At 49.9% G+C, this 23883-nt stretch overlaps 2 protein-coding genes across 3 annotated transcripts in view; one reads left to right on the top strand and one right to left on the bottom strand.

Annotated features, from left to right (window-relative positions):
- Positions 1 to 23883, top strand: part of MRTO4 (MRT4 homolog, ribosome maturation factor) — a 249769-nt gene that overhangs the window by 68133 nt on the left and 157753 nt on the right. The window lies entirely within an intron of this gene.
- CAPZB (capping actin protein of muscle Z-line subunit beta) overlaps positions 1 to 23883 on the bottom strand; it is a 123561-nt gene that overhangs the window by 36026 nt on the left and 63652 nt on the right. For both annotated transcript variants that reach the window (XM_079776538.1, XM_079776539.1), the window contains exon 3: positions 4140 to 4261. In XM_079776538.1, the coding sequence (XP_079632664.1) occupies positions 4140 to 4261 (122 nt within the window). The remainder of the gene's footprint in view (positions 1 to 4139; positions 4262 to 23883) is intronic.

The following is a 23883-nucleotide window of genomic DNA, read 5'->3' as shown; positions in this document are numbered from 1 at the left end:
AACTGAGCATAACTCGGGTAGTCTGTCACTTTGAGGAAAAAACATTATTTCGCAAATGTTTCATCCTCAGGAGCAGCAAATGTTTCATCCTCGGCATGCAGCCGCCTAAGCGGCCACGTGTCATCAGAAATGGCTACGCGTGTCAGTGCTGACACGCGTGTCATAGGTTTGCCATCACTGGTTCAACAACTGTGCTTTCTTTCTTACCCCCCTTCTAATGTCCCCGTTTTCACCATTGTATTGACCAAGAGAGATGCCCCTCTCTCCTCCCTGACCTGCTGCAGCTCGGGGGAAACTTTCACTCCGAAGACCTTCTTACACAGTTACGGATGAAGAAGAGCTGCGTTAGGGAAGTGGGCAAGAGACTAGGCCCCATGGAGACGCGGATTACACATAAGAAAACCCAAGCCATCAGGTTCTCCACGGGGACAGAGAGCAGCTTTCCCAACACCGAGGGCCATACACGTATAAGGACTGCTAAATGAGAACCAGTCTCTGCTTTGCCAGCCCAAAGACTTGCCGCACTTTAAAAAACGTTATTTGCCACATCAGGAAAGCATTTAATCACACAGAGTACTGGAAAGGGGGTTATAAGGGAGGTGTCTACTCATTAAATCCTGCAGGTGGAGTTCAGAGAGCTGGGGGTTCGCAGAAGGAAAGAGAGTAAGAAGGTGAGCGGAATGGGAAGGAGAAGACAATGGGAAACGTGGACAAAGCCCTTTACACCCTGATATGTCCACTGTGAGAAACCCACACTGCCTTTCCCGTCTCTCCTGCTGACAACACACTTCACATCACTGAGGACGCAAAGGATCCTTTCAATTTGGGATGCATGTTAAGGAAAAAAGGTATCACCGTCTCCTGAACCCGTTTTAACAAATCCTGGGCACAAATCTCTCTCTTCTTGATAACAGGCACCCCACCAGGCATCCTACGTCAGCAAGTAGGGAAGACCTCTCCCTTCCAAGGGTGCCAGACCTATCTGGTTCATCCCTCAAAACAGTGCTGCTCAACAGGACTTCCCATCGCAACAGAAATGTTCTCCATCTATGCTGTCCAAGATGGCAGCCATGAGTGTGTGTGGCTACTGAGTACATGTGGCCAATGCAACTTGAGGGACTGAAATTTTCATTTAATTTAATTTGAATTAATTTGAATTTAGCTAGCTAACTCCAGAACCTGAGCTCCAACAGGGCAAATCTTTTGTCTTGTTCTCCATTATTTGATCAGCACCCAGAACAGTGCCTGGCACTCAATCACATGCTAATTTTAAAAAAGTGCTGTTCAAAGAATAAATCAATTCTTATATACCACCCCCCAAAGCAGAGGTAACCATTCCCCCTCCCTGTCCCCTCACTGCCACACAGATTCTTACCATATTCTACCCTTCCCTCGCCCTAGACTGCAAGAGAATGTTGAGTAGCGAGCCTGTGCGGTTTGCCTTCACACCGTACCTAGCACCGAGTCCGTGTGCAGTAAGGGCTAGTGACGTACAGCACGGGGTGGGGAAGAAAGGACCCCCAGGTTCGCTGACTGCTGTGCTCCTGCAAACCAACAGAGATGGAGCGACTTTCTGCATTTCCTGCCGAGGCCTCTCCGCAGACCCAGAGACAAGGTGCAGTTGAAGGGTGCAGTCACCTCCCGATTTGAAAACTAGGCTTGGTAGTTCCACTCGCCAGTGGGTGTGGAAAACCATCTGAGAGCGAGAATCCGAGCCCCCTCCCCCTACAGGTGCTCTCTTCGAGTCTCCTCAGCACACTCAGGCTCTGGCCTTCAGCCCTTCGTTTCCCCATCTTCTTGTGGGCCTGAAAGACGCGCCCCAACTGGCTTTCATTTAAAGGCGACCTGATTAGACACAAGAGCCCATCTTTCTTGCAGACTGGGGGCCTGGAATTTTCAAGAAGCCTGTAACTCACATTTCTCCTGGCTCACAGACGACAGCATTTCAAGCTGTTAGTCCTGGAGCCGGGGTAATTGTAGCTGGGGGAAAATCATAACATTACCCAGAATATTCTTAGTGGAAGGGGCACTCAGAACACATTTAAGAGCTTAAACGGAGGCCATTTGAAAAAAGACAGATGGACAGGAACACTTAGATTTCAAAAGTCAGGCCTTTCATTTCCCTCAGAGAATGCTTTTTGTTTCAGCTAACAGGTTTCAAACAGTGCTGCTGGCAACGGCCACACCATAAGGAACGTATTTAAGCAAACGATCAAACAGGATGGAAATGTGTGGAGAAAATCAGAAGACCTTGAAGTTTTATATCAAAAAGAGGGAAAAGGGAAGAAAAGTCCTGGGCTCTGACACCCCGGGCTCCTCTTCGGCTGACTGAGGTCCCTGGGCTCCCCGGCAGTGCCTGAGGAACGAAGTTGGGAGCTGGCAGGATGACCTGGAGGGGAGGCAGGTACCAAGTCCCCCGAGTCTCCCGGCCTTGGCATGGATGTGGCAATGACCCCAGCCTTCCACAGGCTGCTGGGGAATAGCCGCCTCACACAGCACGCTGGAGTTTTCAGGTGGAAAAAAGAAACGTAACGACCTTGATTAAGCATGACTCAGTTCAAGGTTCACCTCTTCCGGGAAGCCTCCTTTGAACCCTGCCTGGTGAGGCTGCTTGTCCTTAGACCCTCAAGGGTCTTTCTCTCAAAGGGCTGGTCCCCCCTTTCCTAGGAGGTTCCCAGCGAGGACTGGACCTGGGCTTATGCTCACAACTGATGCTTCACCACTCTATGCTGGGGACTCCCACCTGCATCTCCCTCTCCACGCAGGCGGCTAGGGCCAGGCGTCCTCAAACTACGGCCCGCGGGCCACATGCGGGTGTTTTTGCCGTTTTGTTTTTTTACTTCAAAATAAGATATGTGCAGTGTGCATAGGAATTTGTTCATAGTTTTTTTTAAACTATAGTCCGGCCCTCCAACGGTCTGAGGGACAGTGAACTGGCCCCCTGTTTAAAAAGTTTGAGGACCTCTGGGCTAGGCTATCGACAGTCTACTGGACATCTCCACATTCATCTAATGGGCATCTGGAGCTTAAAATGCCTCCAAACCAGCAACTCCCAGAGTCTTCTCCACCTCAATAAACAGTGACCCCACCTTCCAACTGCTCAGGCCCAAAGCCCTGCAACTGCCCTTCATACCCCATCCACGTGCACACTCTGCTGGCTCAACTTTTACAAGTAGACTACTATTCACCCTCTCAACTCTATCTCTGGTCTGGCTTGGATTAGGCCAAAATACATTCTCTACCTAACTTCCATTTGAAGCTAAAAAAGGGACCTGAGACACCCTTAAAAACCTAGCTCAAGCTGGTTTGGCTCAGTGGATAGAGCGTTGGCCTGCAGATTGAAGGGTCCCGGGTTCAATTCCGGCCAAGGGCACATGCCTGGGTTGCGGGCTCGATCCCCAGTGTGGGGTGTGCAGGAGGCAGCCAATCAATGATTCTCTCTCATCATTGATATTTCTATCTATCTCTCCCTCTCCCTTCCTCTCTGAAATCAACAGAAATAAGATAAATAAACTGTGAGAAACCTAGCTCAAACATCACCTCCTTCAGGAAGCCCTCCTGGACTCAACCATGGTCTCTTTTATGCTACCCTCAAACCCTGAATAAGCTTGACAGTGACTGCATACAATAATCAGCTGCTGGATACATCTTTGGTTCTAGACCTGTGATCACCCAGAGTAGGGGCTTATGTCACTTTAGTTATTTATTGCCCTCAGCCTGGTGATGGAAAAGAGAAAGGAGAGTTGCGTATTTGTTTGACAAAGCTACATTCAAATGTCCCTTAAGCACACAGGCCCTCCCTGTGCTCAGGAGCCCCATCACGTCCACATCCTGTATCCTGCCTTTTGCAGGACTGAATTATAATGAAACTGCTCACATCCTTCCCCATTGGACTGTAAGCTCCACCAGGGCAGAGGCCTTTTGTTCATGCTGCATCCCGATACTGACTGAAGGCACTCCACAACATCTGGCTGACTGCATGGAAGAAAGGAGGGAGAGAGGGAGGAAGGACGAACAGAAGGACAATGTAAAGAAGGTCGGTGGGCTGCTGCCTGTCCAAGTTTAGTAGTCCAGGTGCTGCCATGTGGCACTGACTGCCCAGGGTGCGGCCTGGCATGACTCTCAGGGCAGGAGCTCACCTATAGGAGTCCCCGTCTCTGTTGTAGTCACACAAAAGGTAATCCTTTCCCACCACTTTGTCTCTGGCGATTTTCAGTGGCTGGTCAACAGAAGACAGGAGATCTTCACATAGACTGGGAACCTGGCAGAGAGAAAGGAAAAGGCAGAAACAGGGGTTAAAATAACACATCAGATCCAGGCTGGCTAACGGCAACTACAGCCAGATCACGGTCAGCATATTTAACATCTGGCCCTTGGTATCCTGCCAGAATTATGGGCCTGTTCTTTTCTTTTCCACATGTGTCTGACACCAACTGTGTCCCTCTATAAAGAAACCTGTTCTTGAATTACAGTGGAGCGTGATTTCCAATACAGCCTTCCTTCCAAATCTGCGTGCTTTAATTACCTGGTCGCCAGGGTGGTCTAGTACAGTTAAGTATGTATATGCTCATATTGGTCTCCGGTGGGCAAAGTACAAGCTGAAGTCCGAGAAGAAGGTAAACATTTTAAATACACAGGAATCCACAGAACTCTGAGAAGAGTAACCCGTCCATGGCGGCGAACTCCCACAGGCTCCCATGCTGGGTGCAGTTTCCAATACTTTCCAGGCCCCTGGCCAAGCATTACCAGGTTGATTTGTAGAGTCAACCTTACCTGCTGCAAAGACAGGGTCACACCAGCTCCCACAGCCCGGAGCTCTAGAGGGCTCAATATACCAGGCTGACCTGCCTGGGACCACCTCAATAGGAAGGAGGGCCCGAGGTCTGGGGCGGGCAGGGATGAACCTTGGGGCAAATGCTGCTGACTGTGACGCATGGTCCTACTAGTCACCAGGCCACTGGCCTCTTCTTCCCAACCCAAACATCAATTTCCACCAAAATATTCCAGGAAGGGATGGCAGCACTTTCAGAAGTGGATTCCTTCAGGCTTGAGTCACTTCCACGCTGTATTTTCAATGTGCTGACTTATTCGTTTCATGGGTCTGGGTTTATGGAGGCCCCACCATATCGTTTACCAGGCAAGTGGCTGCCAACTGCACCAATAACCCTTCCAAATGGAAAAGTTAAATCATGTGGCCAGGACACCCAGAACAGCGGCTCGGTAGAGGGGCCGACAGCTACAGTGGTTCCTGTGTTCTCCTGGAGACCCTTTCCACCACCAGAACGATGGGGCAGAGACCGCCGCCACCTCAGACGCCCAGCCTCATGGGCCTCGCAGGGCGCCTCTGCTGAGCCCGGGTGCTGAGAACTCAGCCTGGAAGGCCTGCCTGGCACAACGAGAGGACAGTTACCCTGCCTTCTAGCTCACATCAAGTCTGGCCTCAGTGAAATGGCGGGTTTCTTCTCCACAGAGCAGCATGTCACCTAGCAACCAAGAGGCACGCACACAACCCCTGGACACAGCCTGCTTACTTTCAGAATCCCCTCTCCATGAACACCCGCCTGTGTACCCCTCTCCACCAAACAAACAAAGAGACTAACAATAACGGATCCCCTCCCTCAAATGGGGCTATTTTCAAAGTTAGTTTTGGTGTTGATTCATATCAACCCCACTACCATTTCCAAGTGTCACACACAGGCTAGGCTCTCTACAGATGGCATGTTGTCTGTTTAAGCTCACCCTCATCCTGTGAGGTTGTTAAGTGTTACCCCCATTTTAGAGGTTTGAGAACTGGGGGCCCGGAGTCATTAAGGTGCCCAATGCTCACACAAGAAGCAAGGGGTAGAGACAGAAATCCCTCTTCTGACCGGAACTCTGGTTTACTGACAGCTAAGAGGAAAGACCGTGCACATCAAGGCACACTCTGGTGGCAAACACCCCCTCCCACCTCACCCCCACTCAGCTCTGGGTGGCCTCAGAGCCTGGAAGAAAGTCCTGGCCAAGGCAAGGGAGATTTTAACAGCTTCCACCCAAAGCAGCTGGGATCTGGAACTGGTCTGGTTTCCTGCTGTTGGCCCAGTGAAACAACCCTGGGCACCCATGGGCCTGCCTCTCCGAAGAGTCACTATTTATTCTGTTGGCTGCTGTCTTGGCTTATCTATTGGGCCCTGACTTTTGTCTAGAACCCATTTTAACTGGTTGGGGCCCTCACACTATTGGCCCAATGTATCCTGGATTATGCTGAAGACTAAGCAAACAGGCTCTGTAGTCAGACTTCCTCACTCCACTGCTTACTGGCCTTCTGGCCTTGGGTAAGTCGTTTTATTCTCTACTAAGACTGGATTTCCTCACCTGTAAAGTGGGGACAATAGAAACCAACCTACTGTGATTTGGGGGGACCTGAGCTAATGCATCGGCAATCAGTGCAGTGTAAGGGAAAGCATGCACACTAGTAGTGGACATATTTATACCCCTACCCCCTCTGTTGTACTCAGTCCTGTCTGTTGTCCATTAGTCTTAGGCCACACCAGCCTAGATCACACCTGAATTCTCCACACTGTTTCAGGTGCTGGATAAAAATGGGCCCCTGAGAACCCCGTTTTTCTTAACCCCAGTTCTGCCTGGAGCCACCTGCTTCACCTTTCCAACCAGTCATGCAGCTTGCAGCTAAGTCTCCCAAGACAGGAAAGCTTATAAGATAATGGGGTTTGGTATGAAATGGGTGTGACTTCATTCCTATCCAAGAAGTTAATCCACAGATCAAAATTATTTGAAAAATTCCTTCCTGGCACTTACACGAATTGAATTACATTTTTTCTCGATTTGCTGTCTGTCTCCCTTACTAGAATGTAGACTTTACTGGGCAGGGACTTCAGTCTTATTTGTGGTTCCATCCCCAGTGCCTATGGCAGTGCTTGACACACAGCAAGTGCTCAATATATTTGGGAGGGAGGGGGAAGTTTTACAACATGGAGCCTCCCAAACACCAATCATCTTTAAGAAAAAAGTTTACTGTAAAGAACTAAACTTCAATGACACCAATGACCAATTTCACTTGTGGTTCACAAATAGGAACCAAGATGTCATACAAACGCTCTAGATAAAAAGAACTGGAGTTTTCATCAAAATCCTGGCATTTTATTAATATACGACCTGGAGGGCCAACCTGTGAACAGGAGACCTGGGTTCCAGCCTGTGCTCTGCTGCTGACGGGCCACACAATAAGCACAGCAGGTGAGCCCCACCAGACCTGCATCCGTGAAAACACTCAGGAAAAGACTAATCTAGATGACAGTAATTTCTTCATATGGTTAAATGCAGTCATCCTTTTTCAGAAGAACCCCCTCGCCCTTTGTTTTAAGATGTCCTTACTTTTATGAAACCATAGGTTTATTTTGTTTTTGTTTTAAAGATTGACAACCCAATGAATTACCTACTCCCCCTCCCCTTTTTTATGTTTCTTGCCCGTGTGTGTGTGTGTGTGTGTGTGTGTGTGTGTGTGTGTGTGTGTGGCGGGAGAGGGGAGAGGGAGGAGTAGCAGCCCTTGATCTGGAAAATGGGATCCAGTGTGCCCGCGTGTCCAAGTAGATCAGATTGGTGTAAAGGATGGAAGGGATCCTCCCACTTTGTAACTCATGCCCTTCAAAGCACACGCAAAGCAGATTAAGGTAGCAGTGCAAAGAGTTGATTTGCGATACCAGCTGTCATCAATAGCCACTCTTGTCACCTGCTCAGCCTGCCTTTCCTTTTCTCCTCACAGAGCTCCTCATTCCATGTAGTTTGAGCAAGGCTGATCTCCCCACCACCAGCCATGGGCCATCAGCGGGCCGCAGCCTAAACAGCCTGGGCTTATTCAGGGAAGGAGCTCTCCTAGGAATCTTCTCCAGGGGCTACGGGAAGATGCATGCTTTCCTTCTCTCTGCCAGGGAAGCTGGGATGGGGTGAGGGTCCTAGGCTGTAGCGGGCATCAGAGGAGCACCTGCCCAAGCTTCTGAGCACTGGGGAGCCCCTGAGATATTATCTGAGGTCCTAGGTCCAGCCACCCTTGAAGATCTGTCAAAGTTCATGGCCAGGTACTAATCAGCTTAAAAAAACATACATCTGAACTGTCGCTAAAAAAAAATGGCAGTGCACAGAAAAACACGTAGAACTCAAGAATGGCGTATGATTTGCCCTACCATGCAAAGCACCTGGGATATAAGGCTGACTGATTCTTTATACAATCCTCACCTTTTGGATAAACTCTGAAGGTGGACCATATTTTTGTATTCTCTTTCCCTCCATCAGTCCTGTTTCTTTGCTCCAAGATAAAGTGCTCTGGAGGAATAATCTTACTGTCATCATGTGGAATACAAAGTATGGACTACACAGTGTGCTTACAGATTTGTGCACAGAGCAGCTGCCCAAGGGTGCATTAGCCATGACCTGGCACCTAATGACCTTAATCCCACCCCACCTCACCCACCCTCCCACCTCACCTCTCCTCCTCCCATCTCTCCCATCCTTCCACCTCACTCCTCCACTTCTGCCTGAACCCTCTCAAACCACCACACTGCCTACTCTCTGCTCCCTGAACACTCACTTGCACATAAACGTTGTTTCACTACAAATCCTTTCCATTTAGGGCTGCTGGATAAAATAATGGATTGGCCAATTAAATTTTAGTTTCAAATAAATGATGAATAACATTTAGTGTGAGTATGTCTCAAATGTTACATGGAACATATATTTTCACTTGCTAAATCTGGCACCCTACCCCCCCACCCCCCAAATCCTACCATCCATTAGGGCCCAGCCCAAACTCTAATTTCTTTATCAAGATGTTACATTCTTTGGAATTCCTGCAATAACACTGATGTCAACTGAATCCCAAATGCTTTGGGGATGGAAGTTCTAATATTGTCATCAGCTATCATTCTACTCTGTCCTCACGATTTAACATTCACTACAGAGCAGAGACCGGTCCCCCAGCACCAGCCCATGACACGCACACGAGTGCTCCAGTATGTGTGCAGACTTCTGAGGAAGCATTAGTCTTGTGATCCGAGGTCTCATTATAAACCCAGACCAAAGGCCGTTTACCTCCGTAATCTAGTCTGTCACTGAATGACCCCCTCCTACACTCATCCCCAACCCTACCCCCGCCTCCTGGTCATGTCAAACGCTTAGAAGAAATCACATTAAGTCTCATGGATCATGAGTTTGCACAGCAATTTAAAAGAAAGGACAAGTCCAAACAAAGCCGAGAGTTCACTCTGGGGTGCGTGTATCATGGGCTCAGCTGCCTCTGAAGCCAAGGAGAGCCTCTATCGAGGACCTGTGGTTGGTGCCGACACCCCAGGGCGAATGGTTTCCGTCCAAACTGCTCATGGAACTGCTTAACAACCTTTGTAAGGAGTGTTCAGGTAACACCAAAGGTGTCAGACCAATCCAGATTGTTGGGGGGATTTAAACTTAATTCCAAATGACATGGAATAACAAACAACAGTGCACTGGCCAGGACCCCGTTTTTGCTGTCGGGTGTGGTGGTGGGGTTCAGGGCTCCATCTATTTCTCCACAGCCACAACATCCCAGGGAGCAGGAGCCACCACGCCCGTCCTCACTGATACTCTCGCTGGCTCACTGGTGCCCAGAGGGCCACGGAAAAGACAGAGGGAAAGGGAAATAAAGTGAGCTTGGGCAGAAAGAGAAAAATCTCAGAAGCAAGGAAGAGGTTAGGATGCAATTAGCAACGGCCTCAGTGACACCTTAGTAACAATGAGGAAAAGATGAGGAGAATGTCACAGCCAACAACTGGCAGTGCATGCCAGGCACTGTGGCACTGTAACCTGTACCTCCATCCCTCCCGCAATCCTCAAAACAGTCCTATATGTAGACCCGGTTTCCATTCCTATTTTAAAGGAGGGGGAAACAGGACCTTAGAGAAAGAACTGGCCCCCAGTCACAGAGCCACTAGCTATGTCTAAGAAAGGACATGTGAGACACAGTAAAGCTAGGTTTAAAAAAATCACATCTTGCTATTGCTCCAAAACGGAATACTTTTCTACTATCTAACCCAACAGCTGATCACATGAAAAGAGATACAAATCAGACGTTTCCGGCCACAAGTGAGGTTTGTGTTTGTGCCGCCATATGGTTCTACTTTGCCTCTTCCCTTCTCCATTAGTTATTAATGTTGAAAAAAATTGTTCAACCAGAAAAAGAAACTTGAGACGAACCCTTAAAAAAGCACACAAGCCAGACCAGTCCAACTCCACGGATAATCTAATCCACGGCGCCCTGTCTTTAAGAAGGGCACCCTTGTACCTTGGTTTTTTAAAAAATGGCCAAATGAACACATTCCATCTTTTGATCTGCCTGCTGGCTGAGAGCCCGCCACCAGAGAGATAAGAATCAAAACCAGACCCTGTTCACTGGGTCGCACACTCAGATGAGTAATGTTAGTGAAATCATGGCTGGGCAGTCCTGGCTGGTCCCACTCCCAAGAGGCAGCAAAGCATCAGGGTACTGGAGCTCCCTCCCTGTGGCCAGCAGAGGTCTCTGCTGACAATCTGTTCCTTTTATTTTTTCCAAGGCCCCAAACGTCTGCCTTATTTCATTTTCAAATTTAAAAAAAAATAGTGTTTTCAGCAACACACACACTAGTGTCAGAAACAATCTACAGTGTGGCATTCTGGAAAACACCAGCCTTGAAATCAAACATGTGTTCAAATCCTTGGCCTGCCACTTCCTGAGTGTAAACTTCCCCAAGCTCAGAACTGGGGGCTACAACACCCGCCTCAAAGAGAAATGAATTCCACTCAGTAAATGCCGAGTGCCCACGTCGGGCATGTGTTCAGCGGATTCGGCAGCAGACAAGGTAGACACATGCGACCCTGCTCTCACAAAGTGCGTTCCAGCCATCAAAGACAGGAAACAAGGAGTGCCCCCAAGAGGCATCAAGACTTGTCACCACAGGATAAAGCCACACCAGCTGATGTCACTGAGCACCTCATTCTGAGGGAAGGCCGGTGCACGACCCCAGCACCTGGTTGGCCAACAGAGCTACCGAGGGTGGAGTGGGACTAGAATCTAAATTCAAAACCGGCCCAGCACTTCCAAAGCCGGGAGTCACCAGGTCAACCAAGCTCCCACCGTTCAGTCAGGCTCAGAGGAAAGGGGTGAGAAGCCAATGGGGGAGAGCTCCGGGTCTGACTGGACCAAAGCCGCTCCTCCGGGTGCCAGGCCAGAGCAGACACCTGGAAGGGCTGCAGGCAGGGACCCTGCGCCCACCACCCAGCACAGAGCCTGGCGAGAAACAGGCACTTGGACCTGCTGGACCGAAGGCCTCTCAGGCTTCCACCCTCAACAACTCACATCAGGCGGCCCTATTTCAGATCCAGTCCCGCCCCATTTTTAACAGGAGAAAATGTACAATCTTTATTACGGATGTACATGTCAGGGTGTCATAATATATGAGGCCCAGCCCGTATTCTAATTAAGCCACCAGCCGACTCAGAATGACATTCTTGAAGCGCACACTGCAGTCTTCCTTTGAAGACTGTAAACTGCAAGATGTGCCACTAATGAGAACACCACTAATGTGCACGTGAAGTGTAAGGAGCAGTTTCCCAATTTCAGAAACTTTAAAACACAGGAGCCACGCACCTCCGATTCGAGACCCTGGCAGCTGACGTACACCAGCAGGCTGTGCACTGGTCCTTAATCGGCGCTGGGGCTCCAGTCACTGCAGGTCTAACATCAAGGAGGCTGGCCAACAGGGCCAACATCAGGGCATCGTGTTTTGACCAACAAATGTTTTCTTCTACTTAGAAATCCATTTTCACATGCCATTAACAACAAAGAGCTTTCTCAAGAAACAATAAGCGCCCCCCCCCCCTCTTTCTTAGGCAGGTGCCCCAAACCACCCCAGAGATAAATAATAAACAAAGGCAAACTTCCTAGGTTTCAGGCATTCAGACTCAAGACTCAAAAGCTCTGTCCTTTGGAAGCTCGTAGGCTGGAGTGAGAGGCCTGAGGTTTTCAAAGGAAGGGGCAGAACCAAAAGGACAAATTGAAAGGAGAAATTAAAATCACTGTGTGTGAGTCAACCACGGGCACACACAAGGCTCCTGTTGTCCACATGTAACCTTATGCTTCCTTGGAGGGATGAACCGGGGCTGGGAGCCTAATTAAATTAACCGTTCTCTGGCCAGGAGCACAGCTCATCACCTGTGTCTGCGGAGAGAAGTCAGGGTCTTTCTAAGCCACCTGCTACTCTTAATGAAGGACTGTCCCTGAGGGATAGAGCACAATACACAAGGACTTCAGAGGCAGAGGCACACACTCACCTCCACCATCCTGGACTCAGTGCTGAGAACCGCAGAGCCACCACTCATATCCAGGGCAGGCAATCCCCCCGTCCTGAGGGCAGCAGGCAGGGAGGCTCACCGACTGGGCTCCCGGTCCTCACTGCAGTCTAAAGGTCTCATCCCTGCCCTTCACCCAACAGCCTGGACTCTCCGCTCCATGGCCACTTTCTCCACCAGGGACACGGTCCTTCCCCCAATGCCCCTCAATGACCCTCAGTGTCCTTCAAGGTCTGCCTCTCATGCTCGTTCCCAAAGCCACCGGAAGGAGGCAATTCCCTGTGTAAGCTCCTACAGCTCTGTACGATCCCAGATGGGTGTCTTTCCTCAGGGCGGGGGGAGCTCGTGCCTGCGTGGGTTGGGGCCTCCTAAGTGTTAGTGGAATCACGTTGAATTGTGGAAAAGCAGGGTCACTCAGGTTGAGTTCTGATCTTTTGAAGCCCATATCTGTCCAGTGGGAAGCCAGCTCCCCAAATGTTCTCCAGTGTCTCCCCAAGTTGGAGGGAGACTCAAGCTCTCGCACCCTAAGGTTGTGGACGGCCACGCTGCTGGGCCTATCGGGCTGGGCCTGTCCTCACGCTCCTGTGGTACCATCTGAAGCCCAGTGACAGCCTTTCCTTGAGAGCGGGGACAGAGCCGCGATCCTCGACTGGGACAGTCCCTGGCCTGGTTTCTCAGTCTAGGCTGTTGAAGTCTTGTTGCATTGGCTGCATTCTTATGTCACCTCAAATCTTTTAGGGAAGAAGGTAAGAATACATGAGAACAGCTCACTTATAACAGTCTTTTGGCTAAGACACTGTAATTCATGGGTAGGAGGGGATCTCCACCCTGTATCTTAGTGCCAGATTCAATGACACCCACACAAACGGCCAGAGCTGGAGCCTTCAACCACTCAGCAGGGGCCCACCTCGAGTATGTTGCCTGGCAAGTAACCCAGAGACAAAATATTTAAGCTGAAAGAACCATCAACTCAAGGGTAGCAGACAGAAGGACTTGGCAAAGGGGGGTTTTCATGATTAGGTCAGTGCGAACCTCTCTCCTAAAAACCACCGGTAATGGAAAAATCGGCCCATTTCATCCCTGGGAGCTCAGGTGTAGGCCCAGCTTCAGGCTTTATAAAACGTGTGTAAGCCACGGGTAAGCCTCCCATACAGCTGGGAGTGGGCTACCACCATGGAAATACAGAGGTAAGATTCTGATAGGAAAACTTGGACAAGAAGGGATGTAGGAACTGCTCTTTGCCACTGACCTGGAGAGCCCCTCATGGCTGAGGAGGACAGACCGCTGGATATTCTCCATGTGTCACAGCATAGGTGACACCCAGGGAAATCACGTGTGTTCAGTTGGCAGTAAAGGGACAGTATGGCAAAACTTAACCAGGAATCATAAAGCTGGGCCAAACATGGGTGATGGCAACTCAGGAAGCATTTCAGATTTTGAAAGCCCACAAAATACCCTGAAGTACAAGAGGTTTGCTCAGATCCCAAGACGAAGGAGGAGGTTTCTAGAGTCAGTGAGAGTCTGAGGTCACAAGCAACCTCACCACCACTTCTGAGGCTTCCTGGTGACCAGGCTGACTCCAGGCCAGTACACCGCACTCCAGGGGTCCTGACAGCCACCCCAGGAGGCTACGACCTTGTGATGCAGCAGCAGAGGCTCAGAGCCAGGCAGCCACCAAGTCACAAACCAGAGACGTGGCTCTTTCCACCACATGCTCTCCCCAAACTCTCAAGACCACAAACCTCTGAACAGCCCAACAGTCCTCCAAAATTCCAGTGATGCTGCTGTTCCTTTCAAGTGGTGCTGTGGGTGCCGTGTGTGTGTGTGTGTGTGTGTGTGTGTGTGTGTGTGTGTGAGTGGGAATGGGGCCAGCGCTATTCACCACGTTATGTGAGGTATACCCCGAACAAGCAGTGGCTTTTTCCTCCTCAGCATAGAAATCATCCTGGTTGGCAGGCCACAATGTTTCACATGGAATTCCTTCCACCAAATGGATGTCTCATTAGGTTGTTTTAATTTCACTGAGTCATCCAGCGAAAATGACCATGCATGGGCGAAGAAAAATCTGAGGTTCTTCCTATTGGGGAAGCAGTCAGCTCCACTCAGGAGCAGCCGATGTGTCTTTGGTTGTCTGGGTCATTCAGTACCGAAAGCACTTCTATTTCTCTACTTTGGCTCCTCGGGAAGCAAAGCTCCAAGTTGTGGCTCCAGATGAAATCCACCTAAATGTATGAGGGATTAAACAGAGTGCCTCATCCTCAAGGAGCTCAAAGTCTAAAAGGAAAGAGAGGGGCGCAAATGAAATACCAATGTGCTATGTGCTAAGGACAGGCCAGTACTAGACGCAATGGAAACAAACAGGAGGGTCGTTGGGAGCAGGGTGAAAAAAGGTGATGGAATTAAGAGGTACTAATTGATAGTTCCAAAACAGGCACGGGACGTAAGGTAAAGCACAGCAAATATAGTCAACAATTTTGTAATAACTATCTATAGTGCCAGGTGGGCAGCTGAATTATCAAAGGGAACACTTTGGCACCTATGTGAATGTCCATCTGTTATGCTGCACACTTAAAACTAATATAAAATTGTGTTGAATGCAAACTGTAAATTAAAAAAAAATTTACTTATCTATATATATAAAAGCTTAAGTGACCGGCGGGTAGCTATGATGCACAATGACCACCAGGGGCAGACGCTCAATGCACAGACATTGAAACATGGAACAGACTGATGAATCTCAGAGGGAAGGAGGAAGTGGGGAGAGGGAGAAGAGATGAACCAAAGATTTTATATGCATACTAGAGGCCCATGCACAGATTTGTGCACCGGTGGGGTCCCTCGGCCTGGCCCCCAGGGATTGGGCCGAAACCAGCTCTCCGACATCCCCCGAGGGGTCCTGGATTGTGAGAGGGCGCAGACCAGGCCGAGGGACCCCACCAGTGCACGGATCTGTGCACCGGGCCTCTAGCCTATGTATATAAAAGGCTAAGTGTCCGTTTGACCGGTAGCTATGACATGCACTGACCACCAGGGGGCAAACACTCAACGCAGGAGCTGCCATGACGTGGCCATTTGAAAATAAACGGCACCACAGACTTGGTGCTGACAAACCAACACTTGGCTTCCCCCAAGTGGGACACAGGCCCCACCATCAACCTGGAGCGACAGCCCACCAAATTGCAGCCAACGCTGCCAAGACCCCATGGCGCAAAAGGCAGCCACAGCCCAACCCAGCCCAGAAACAGTCGCTGTGGTGCCGGGTAATGACGTCACATAGCAACACCCAGCTTCCTCTCCCTAATGACTAGCCTCCTTGGAGTTTCTTCAGCCCAGGAACCCGACTTGCTTTATAGCCAGGTGCAAACCTTTAACAGTTTAACCAAATGTTTGTGATGTGTTTTCCCATGTCTCATCTCATTTGATCCTCACAGAAGTCCTGAAATAGGTAGATAGGAGACTCGGTAGAATCCTATTTTCTTTTCATTAGCAAGACGCGAGTAGCGATATTAAAATATTTCTTTTAATTAATTTCCTTTCAATGTGCATGAATCCGTGTACCGGAACACTATTTATCCTTATAACCTTTCAGGAAATGGCTTTCCAAGGTAATCAAAAGTTTGTGACGGTCTTCCTAAAACAAAGCAAAATGAAACGTACTGAGCAAGGCACTGTGTGAGATCCAAAACTGACCCAGACCTGGGCCCACCTGGAAGGCGCACAGCCAAGGACACAGCCACACCAGCGGCACGAGCGAATTAACCACAACATGGGGAAGAACGAAAAGGCTGTGACGGTGTGAGCTTCTCCCTGAATTCCATGTTCAAATTTAAAGTTCTTAGGAAATGTCTTTATTTGTATAAAGAACCCAAATGACCTCTTCTCTCTTCCAAGACTGATTTCCTGTCCCTCAGAGCCCCCACCCCAATTCTGTGCACTGAAGGGAAGCCCACTCCTTCCTAGTGCCATGGCATAGATCTCCATCAACTTCAGTGCCCCTCATTTATCTGAGACCTCCTCACTGGCGGTTAGCACGTCATCAGCTTTTACAGTGGTTGGTGATGGACGGGCATCAGAACCAGGTCCTGCCAGACAGCCTCAACCAGAAAACCCTGCAGGCCTCACAGGCTCCTCTAGGTCCTGGTTCACGTCCCTGGCCTAGTTCACATGTCAGGAAGAGCAGGCTGAGCATACCATGCTCTCCTCAAGTGTTGTTGTTTTTTAAATAGATTTTTTTAAATTGATTTTAGAGAGGGGGGGATAGAAACATCAATGACAAGAGAGAATCACTGATCGGCTACCTCCTGCACGCCTCCTACTGGGGATCGAGCCTGAAACCCGGGCATGTGCCCTGACCTGGAATCGAACCATGACCTCCTGGTTCATAGGTTGACGCTCAATCACTGAGCCACACTGGCCGGGCTCCTCAGTATTTTTAATCTGTTTCCCCAACCAGATGTGGTCTAAGGGGAGACCTGGGCACTCCTCATCAGGGCCAGTGCCCACCAACCTGCACCGGGTTTCCCGACGGCTCTGGGTAAGTGAACTCTCTCCAACTCACTCTGATGTCTCACATTTCTCATCAACCAGAAGGCAGGACCTAACTTAGAGAGATCCTCTCAGACCTCCAAGTTTTTGTGGGGTCCACCAGCAAGAGGATGCCATACAGTTCCTGAAATGCAGGAGCTAGATGGACCTCCTAGTAGAAAATTCTATTAGGACAAAGCCAAGGAAGGGGGTCTTTGTGCGTTTCAGATGGATTATGCCTCCCAGTTCCAGCTGACAGGAACCAAGTATCCTCCTTCATCTCCAGAGCTTAGCCTCCTGCTGAACTCTGATCCTTCAAGGTCAAATTCCTTCTACAGTACTTCCCTGACCGTGAAGTACTCCTTACCACTAAACAGAACCCTGGGAGGACTAAGCTCTTTTGCTCACTTTGCCCAGAGTGAAAGCCAAATGACCCTCCAGTCCCTCATCCACCTAGAAACTGCAGCAGCACCGATACCAGGAGCACCCACTGCCCTCTCCCAATATTGTGGAGAGATACACACACCAAGGGTAACAAAAAAATGACCAGAGAGCATTTCCACAAGCAAGTCCAAAGAGACTTAAGTTTGCTGGACACAGGCAGAAAAAAAACTGAAAAGGAAAAAAAAACCCTCCCCCAAACAAAAGCGGGGGCTTTCAAGGAGACTTGCCGAGTGGTAAACATTTTGGAAAGAAGGAATTTTAAACACAAACATAAAAGGGCAGAGAGTTGAGGCAGAGAGCTATGCAACCACTGGGAGGCCCTTTAACTGGGGAAAGATGTGCAGAGCCCGGGAGCATCAGCAAATCTCCCTGTGGTCTCAAGAATGGAAAGAATGTGGAAACCAATGGGTAATCAACAGGTCCAAATTCTGCTCTCACCAAGAATGAAGCACCTGGTCGTGTCCCTTGCCACCTTTTCAGTGATCCCGGAGATCCCTTAAATCAACAGAAGAGGACCACCTGGGAGAAGACTGGGTGGATTCTCTCCTCTCTAAGGTCTTCCTTCTCACAGACAGCATGCCGGAAGGCTCTTCTGTCAGGGTGTTTTGAGGCAGAAATGCAGGGGAAAACGCAGCCCGTCCTCAGACCTAGAGACTGTATCTGTCATTGGCGTGTATTATACGGCACTTCCACGATTATTTCCAAGAGAAGCGTCCTGCACCTGGGCAGGTGGCCTGCACTAAGAGAAAAGTGATATCCCCGGCGCCATCCGGGGGAATGCTTGCCTATTTGACTTCCAGTGGCAGAAGCGGAAGCGAGCAGTTATGAAAAGAGTTGCCAATTTTAAGTTATTCCTAAGGGTAACAAAGATCAGGCACAGACCCTGCCGCCCTCTCCTCCACCAAAAGCTAAGAGTTCAGGGCAAATGGAAAGTCAGGAGTTTATTTTGGATTCCCTTGGGAGCAGCGGCTATTAGCGACCAAAGCTGTGAAAGAGGCACCAGGACTTGACAGAGCGCCTGGATGATCTGATTCGGAAAGTCCTAGGCCCGATAAAGGCAGGTGGCACTGGCAGCTCCATAGAGCACTTGGTCTTCACAGAGCCAACAAGGTCATGGCTTCCAGGAAAGGACTGATGTGGGCTTTTCCTGAGGCAGGCGGGCACATGGGGTAATCTAGGAAAAAGGCACGTTTCCCAGCTCTAATCTTAAAATTGCAGATGATCAATTGATCTCTGTCCTTTCCCTTTTCCATCTAGAAAGTCTGACTGGCAACGAGCAGCTGATCCTCAGCGAACAGGAGTGTGTGCCCAGCACCTGTTTCTTGGCAAGGGACCCATGGGGCCTGAACCAATGCCCAAAGCTTACAAGGCATCAATTCACAGGTTGTAATCTGGACAGAAACACCGCTGCTACTCCATCTTTGCCCAGCTAACTCTCTTCCTCTCAACCTATGAGGAGGCGTCTCAGGCTTCACCTCCTCCTCCAGCCTTCCCTGAAACCCGCCCACCAGGGAGGCTTGGTGCTCCTGTGTGGTGCTTCCACAGCGCTGTGCTCCTCCGTGGATCCTGGTATTACATCTACTGGGTGTCTCTCTCCCTGTGACTATGAGCGCTCCGACCCCGTGCTGCAGCTCAGGCTCCAGCATTCAGGAGGGGCTGGAGCATGCCTTCGGGAGTGCCCATTACATGCCACGCACGGAGGATACAAAGGTGAACAAAGGAGACAAGATCCCTGCCCTCAGGGAGCTTAACAGGCAGGAAAGAGTCATATACTTAAGCAATTCTAACTGAGAGCAAAGGCGAGTGCCATGGCTGGTGACAAAGTGGTGCAGGGTGGGGAGTGAGGCCCAAGCAGGGGTCTGAAGATAAGCAGAGATGTGTTCCCAGCACAGGGGACAGCGTGCACAAAGAGCCAACAAGACAGGGCACAGGGCCTTTGGCAGACCCTACAGCAGGCCAGTATGGCTGGAGTAGAGGGGCCTTGGGGAGGCAGGAGGATGGACAGGGCCAGATCAAGAGTTCCCAGGGCTCAATCCGATGACAGAGTGAGTCATGAAGGGCCACGGAGGGTCATGATCAGGACTAGTTTTGGAAAGGTTACTCTGGCTTCAGAGAGGGGTGGTGGATGGGTGACTATAGACAGGGAGGTCCAGAGGCTGTTAGAATAATCCGATAACCTAGGGTGGGGTACTAGCAACAAATGTTCACTGATCTGCTGTAAAATGAGGATGCATGTACCTTCCCCTGGCAGGCTGGATGCAGGTGAGAGGCACTCTTTAAAGTGACCACACTGGGCATGTGCAACCTTGTCTCCAGTGGCCTCCAGCAGCCTGAGCTGTATCTGATGCCCCTGGGGCCAGCCTCTCCCCTGGGCTCCCAGATGCAGTTCTTCATGTCACGTGCCCAGCTGAACACCTTCACTGCCAAGACCTAAGAGGTAAGGCCCACTTGGTACTGTGAGAAGATCTCACTGCCCCACTCCTGGCTGGACAACATTCACCCATCGACCTGGCCCAAGAGGAAAATGCAGGGCACACGCCTCCGAAAAGGACGTCTGAACTGCAATGGAAAAGGCAAGGCATTCAAGCTGTTCCAATTCCTGCACTGCTCCTCCATTCACTGCATCTGTGGGGTACATGTTGTCACAAAGCCCACAGGCAAGTTCACCACCATCATCCTTTCCTTCCACACAGCCGTTAGCACTGATCTGAGCACTTGTTTGCACCCAACACTGCACTAAGCACTTCACCCACACGACTTCCTTTAATCCTCACAGAGAACCTAAGATGCTTACTCACGGCCACCTAGATACTCAGGGCCCATCCACCCCAGCTCAGATTATCTTAAAGATCAATGATTTCTAGCCTTTCCGTGTACTGCCACCTACTGGGCTACCAGGTCTGAGGACATGGGGTTGAGGTCTCCTGAGTTAATCTCTCAGCCCTTTCCTCTCTAAAATCACACAGCTTAGAAAGTGTTAACACAACTGTCCTCTCCTCTCAGAGTTTGGGGATGAGAGGGTTTATGGGATCATGAACTAGTATCTATTTAGCATCAATGATGGGACTATCTGGGGTCTGGGGATATGGATGAGCATTACTTCATTCCACAGGCGCTTCGAAGCCAGAGGGCTCTTTCAGAGCTAAGAAGACAAAATGATGGCAGACAATTAACAGGAAGTGCTTTAAGCCAACCCCTGCAGAGTGACACAACCTGGAGACGTGGCTTCGTACAGTGTTTAGAAGTAGGAAAGTCAATGACACAGGTATGGACACGTTGGAGAAGAAGTGGTAAGCCACTGTAAAGTGCCTGACACACCTCTTTCCCCCACCTTATATTCAGCACACAGACAGAAAGAGGAAAATCCTCTATGAAGGATGATCATTTCCAGCCTGGGGCAAATCTCCTCTAGGGGTTTGTTCTGAACCAGGAGTGTTGTTTCAGCTTCCAGTCAATAGTAATTAATGTGCCTATACACTCCAGAAAGAGCAGAGAGGGAGATTAGCGGTAATTAAATCTCCTCTGTTTGGCTCAAGTCTCTCCTCTGAGTGGACTGCTGTCAGATACTTATTCCAAAGCTGTCATCTGACAAAACTCCTACCACCACCATCTGTAACATCAATTCTGGACTTAGCTAGAAGGTTTCAATTATGTAAAAGGTAACGGGCCCACCAGGACCTAAATTCTGGAGTTTCACAGGTGCTGTTCACCTCTCCTGCACACCAAGCACCTAGAATTTGGTTTGTGATCATTTGCAGGGTGTGTGGGTGTGGGTGTGGGTGTGGGTGTGGGGCTGGACTGCCCCTGTATGAGGCCTAGCATGGGCAGATCCTGTGCATGCTGTGATTGACAGGCCTCTAATGAGTCTTAATTGTGAGTGTGACAGGCCCAGGAAGGCAGCAACACATGTGGCAAAGGGGTAACCACAAACTGTCTGACTAATGACTAAATAGCGCCCGGCCTGATGAGGACCAATGACCCAAAAACAGAGGAGGGCAAATCCCTCCTCAGCCCTGCGCCCTTCGAAAGCTCTGACTCCTTTATGTAACAGACGGAAGCCTCTGGGGGTACTGGAAGGCATCCCCACCTCCAACCTCCCAACAAAAAAAGAACAGGGACAGTGAGGTTGCTTGGTGGTGGCAGCCACGGACATGGGAGGTCACATGATCATTACCATGGCCATTTCCATCTCCATCAGTATTTCAGCTTTAACAATGGAAGGCCAGAACAGGACACCCTTTCAGCGTGGAAAGGGGAAAGCTACATTCTAGGAAAGTGAGCAACTTCTTGCTGGTGCTAATTATCGTGACAATATCTGCATTCGGAGTCAGCTGTCTGCTGGTGGCCTGCAGTGACAAGGAGAAAGCTGTTTCTGGGGAAGCTGTGAGCACAGACAGCATGGCGGGAGATTAGGCATCTGAGTCAGATGGGCCTGGGGATGATCCTGACTCAGCTACTTACTAATTAGCTGTGAGGCTGTGACCAACTGAGTAAATCTCTCTCAGTTGTCTCATCTGTAAAATGGGGACAGAAGACTTGATTTGTGGTGTCCGGTTTGAAGAAACTAAATGTGTAAAGGGTCTAGAACAGTATCTGGCATCTGACAGTTCTAAATGAAAAATCAGGAGGCCAGCAGGGTTTTACTCATTTGCACAATGGCTACATCAAGCTCGTGCAAATCTGATGTGACCTTAGAACCCCATGCAGACGGTTATTACAAGCCAGGTACTATGCTAGACATTTACAGTCTCTAGTACTCAAGGTTAGTCTCCTCACGCCCTTCTCCTAGATGAGGAAATCGAGGCTCAGGTCACCCAGCTAAGATGTGGTGATGATGAGAGGTGAGTTCGGTTGGGCCTGTCAATTTCGAGGTGCTCAACAAGATCACATCTAATGCTCCTACGCAGACATTGCAGGCTAGCAATCTCAGACTAAGAGCCTTAAAAACACCTACCCAAGAATTTTCTAGAACCTTGATCTCCAAGCATACTAAAATAGGCTTCTTCAACCTGGCAAATAAAGCGAGTGTAGGACAGGAAGGGGACCATTCAATAACCAATCTGTTTTCAAGGAACGTGCAAAATAATGGGCACTCTGCTTCTACCCATCCCGAACTTCCACTGGCTGGTGGCTCCTCAGATGCATTTCCTGCATCATGTCTATGAACGGGTAGCAGTAGGTGACGTGCTAAGTAGCCTCCCCTCCATGAGAAGGACTCAGGAGAGGCCCAGGAGGGGAAAATGCCCTGGGACAGAGGACCATCACTGGGTGACTGTGAAACACTGTCGCACGTGGATTTGGGTGTTCCCAAGCTGGAGAAAGGGATGCCTGGGGGCTGCGCTGGCCCTGTGGGGAGGGGAAGGGAGGTCTGAAATGTGGGTTTAAGGCATGAACAGGAGATTAGCAGTCTTGATAAAATGTTATTGAACATTGAATGGAAGTGAAGCACGAGAAAGCAGGAGCCTGGACAACAGAAAGGGATCCTGAGGGTTCAGAGTTCACAAGTGTCCTGTCTGGATGGCATACAGATACCGTGTGGCAACTCGTGGTGGCTACAATGAAGCGATGAGGTCAAACGACCAGTGAGGCTACCATGTCAGCTGGCTTGTCAGACAACTTAGATGGTGAGATCAACCTTAGGACCCCTCCTACCATGTCTGACCATCCAACCACTTTAGCTTTTCCCTCAGGGCTTCCAAAGAACTAGGAGGGATAACGGGGAGCAGTTATGCATTCGGGGAACTGAAGCACAGAAAAGATACGAGGAAGGGGCAGGGGAGGACCCGCACCATCCAGGGAGCCCACCCCCTGCCAGCTCAGAACACGGAGCACAATATTAGATATCTGCGGAACGACAAAAGTCCTTACTCGTCAGGAAACCAGGCAGCCACCGTCTGACTCTGACCTCCTCTACTCACTTTGGAGCAATAGGCACTGGCATTTCCCACAGCTTCCTGTTCAGGGAGCCCAACCTTGATAGTCAGAGAAGGCAGGGGGAGTTTTCATGACCATTTAAAGTGCCTCAATGGAGAGCCTTCTAATCTCCCCTTCCAGGTTAAATAAACCAAGTCCCTACAATCCTGCGCTGGGTTATAAACCCCATCCTGTGAAAGGCAAGGCCGGGGCTGTGTCCACCTGTGAAAACACAGTAAGGAAGGCTGCCTGGGGGCTCAGGGCACAGCCCCTAGGCAGGCAGAGCCCAGGGGTTAACAAACAGGCCTGCGAAGGCCTGCGAAGGTAATTAATGAAAGCATCAGCTAGCGTTTATTAAGCATCTGCCTTACAAGTACACGCTGGCACTTTATATACACTCCTAAATCCTGGCAACTGCCCCAGGAATACAGTTTTCTTATCCCAATCTTGTGTATCGGAGGGAACCCTGGGAGGTGCAGCGACCTGCCTGAGGTCTGAAAGCTGGAGGTGACAGAGATGGGATTCAAGACCCTGTCAGCCTTGCTCTGCCCAGGTACTGGAGACTGACCGGGGTAACCTGCCAGAGGCCCCAGCCTGCTCAACTCTGCCGCATATATACCCTACGGGGCAGTTATAGGGTCAAAGACCTGAGAG

Source organism: Cnephaeus nilssonii (genome assembly GCF_951640355.1).
Source record: "Cnephaeus nilssonii genome assembly, chromosome: 7".
Lineage (NCBI taxonomy): Eukaryota > Metazoa > Chordata > Mammalia > Chiroptera > Vespertilionidae > Cnephaeus > Cnephaeus nilssonii.
The sequence above is the reverse complement of the archived record's forward strand: the minus strand, read 5'-3'. Positions and strand labels throughout refer to the sequence as shown.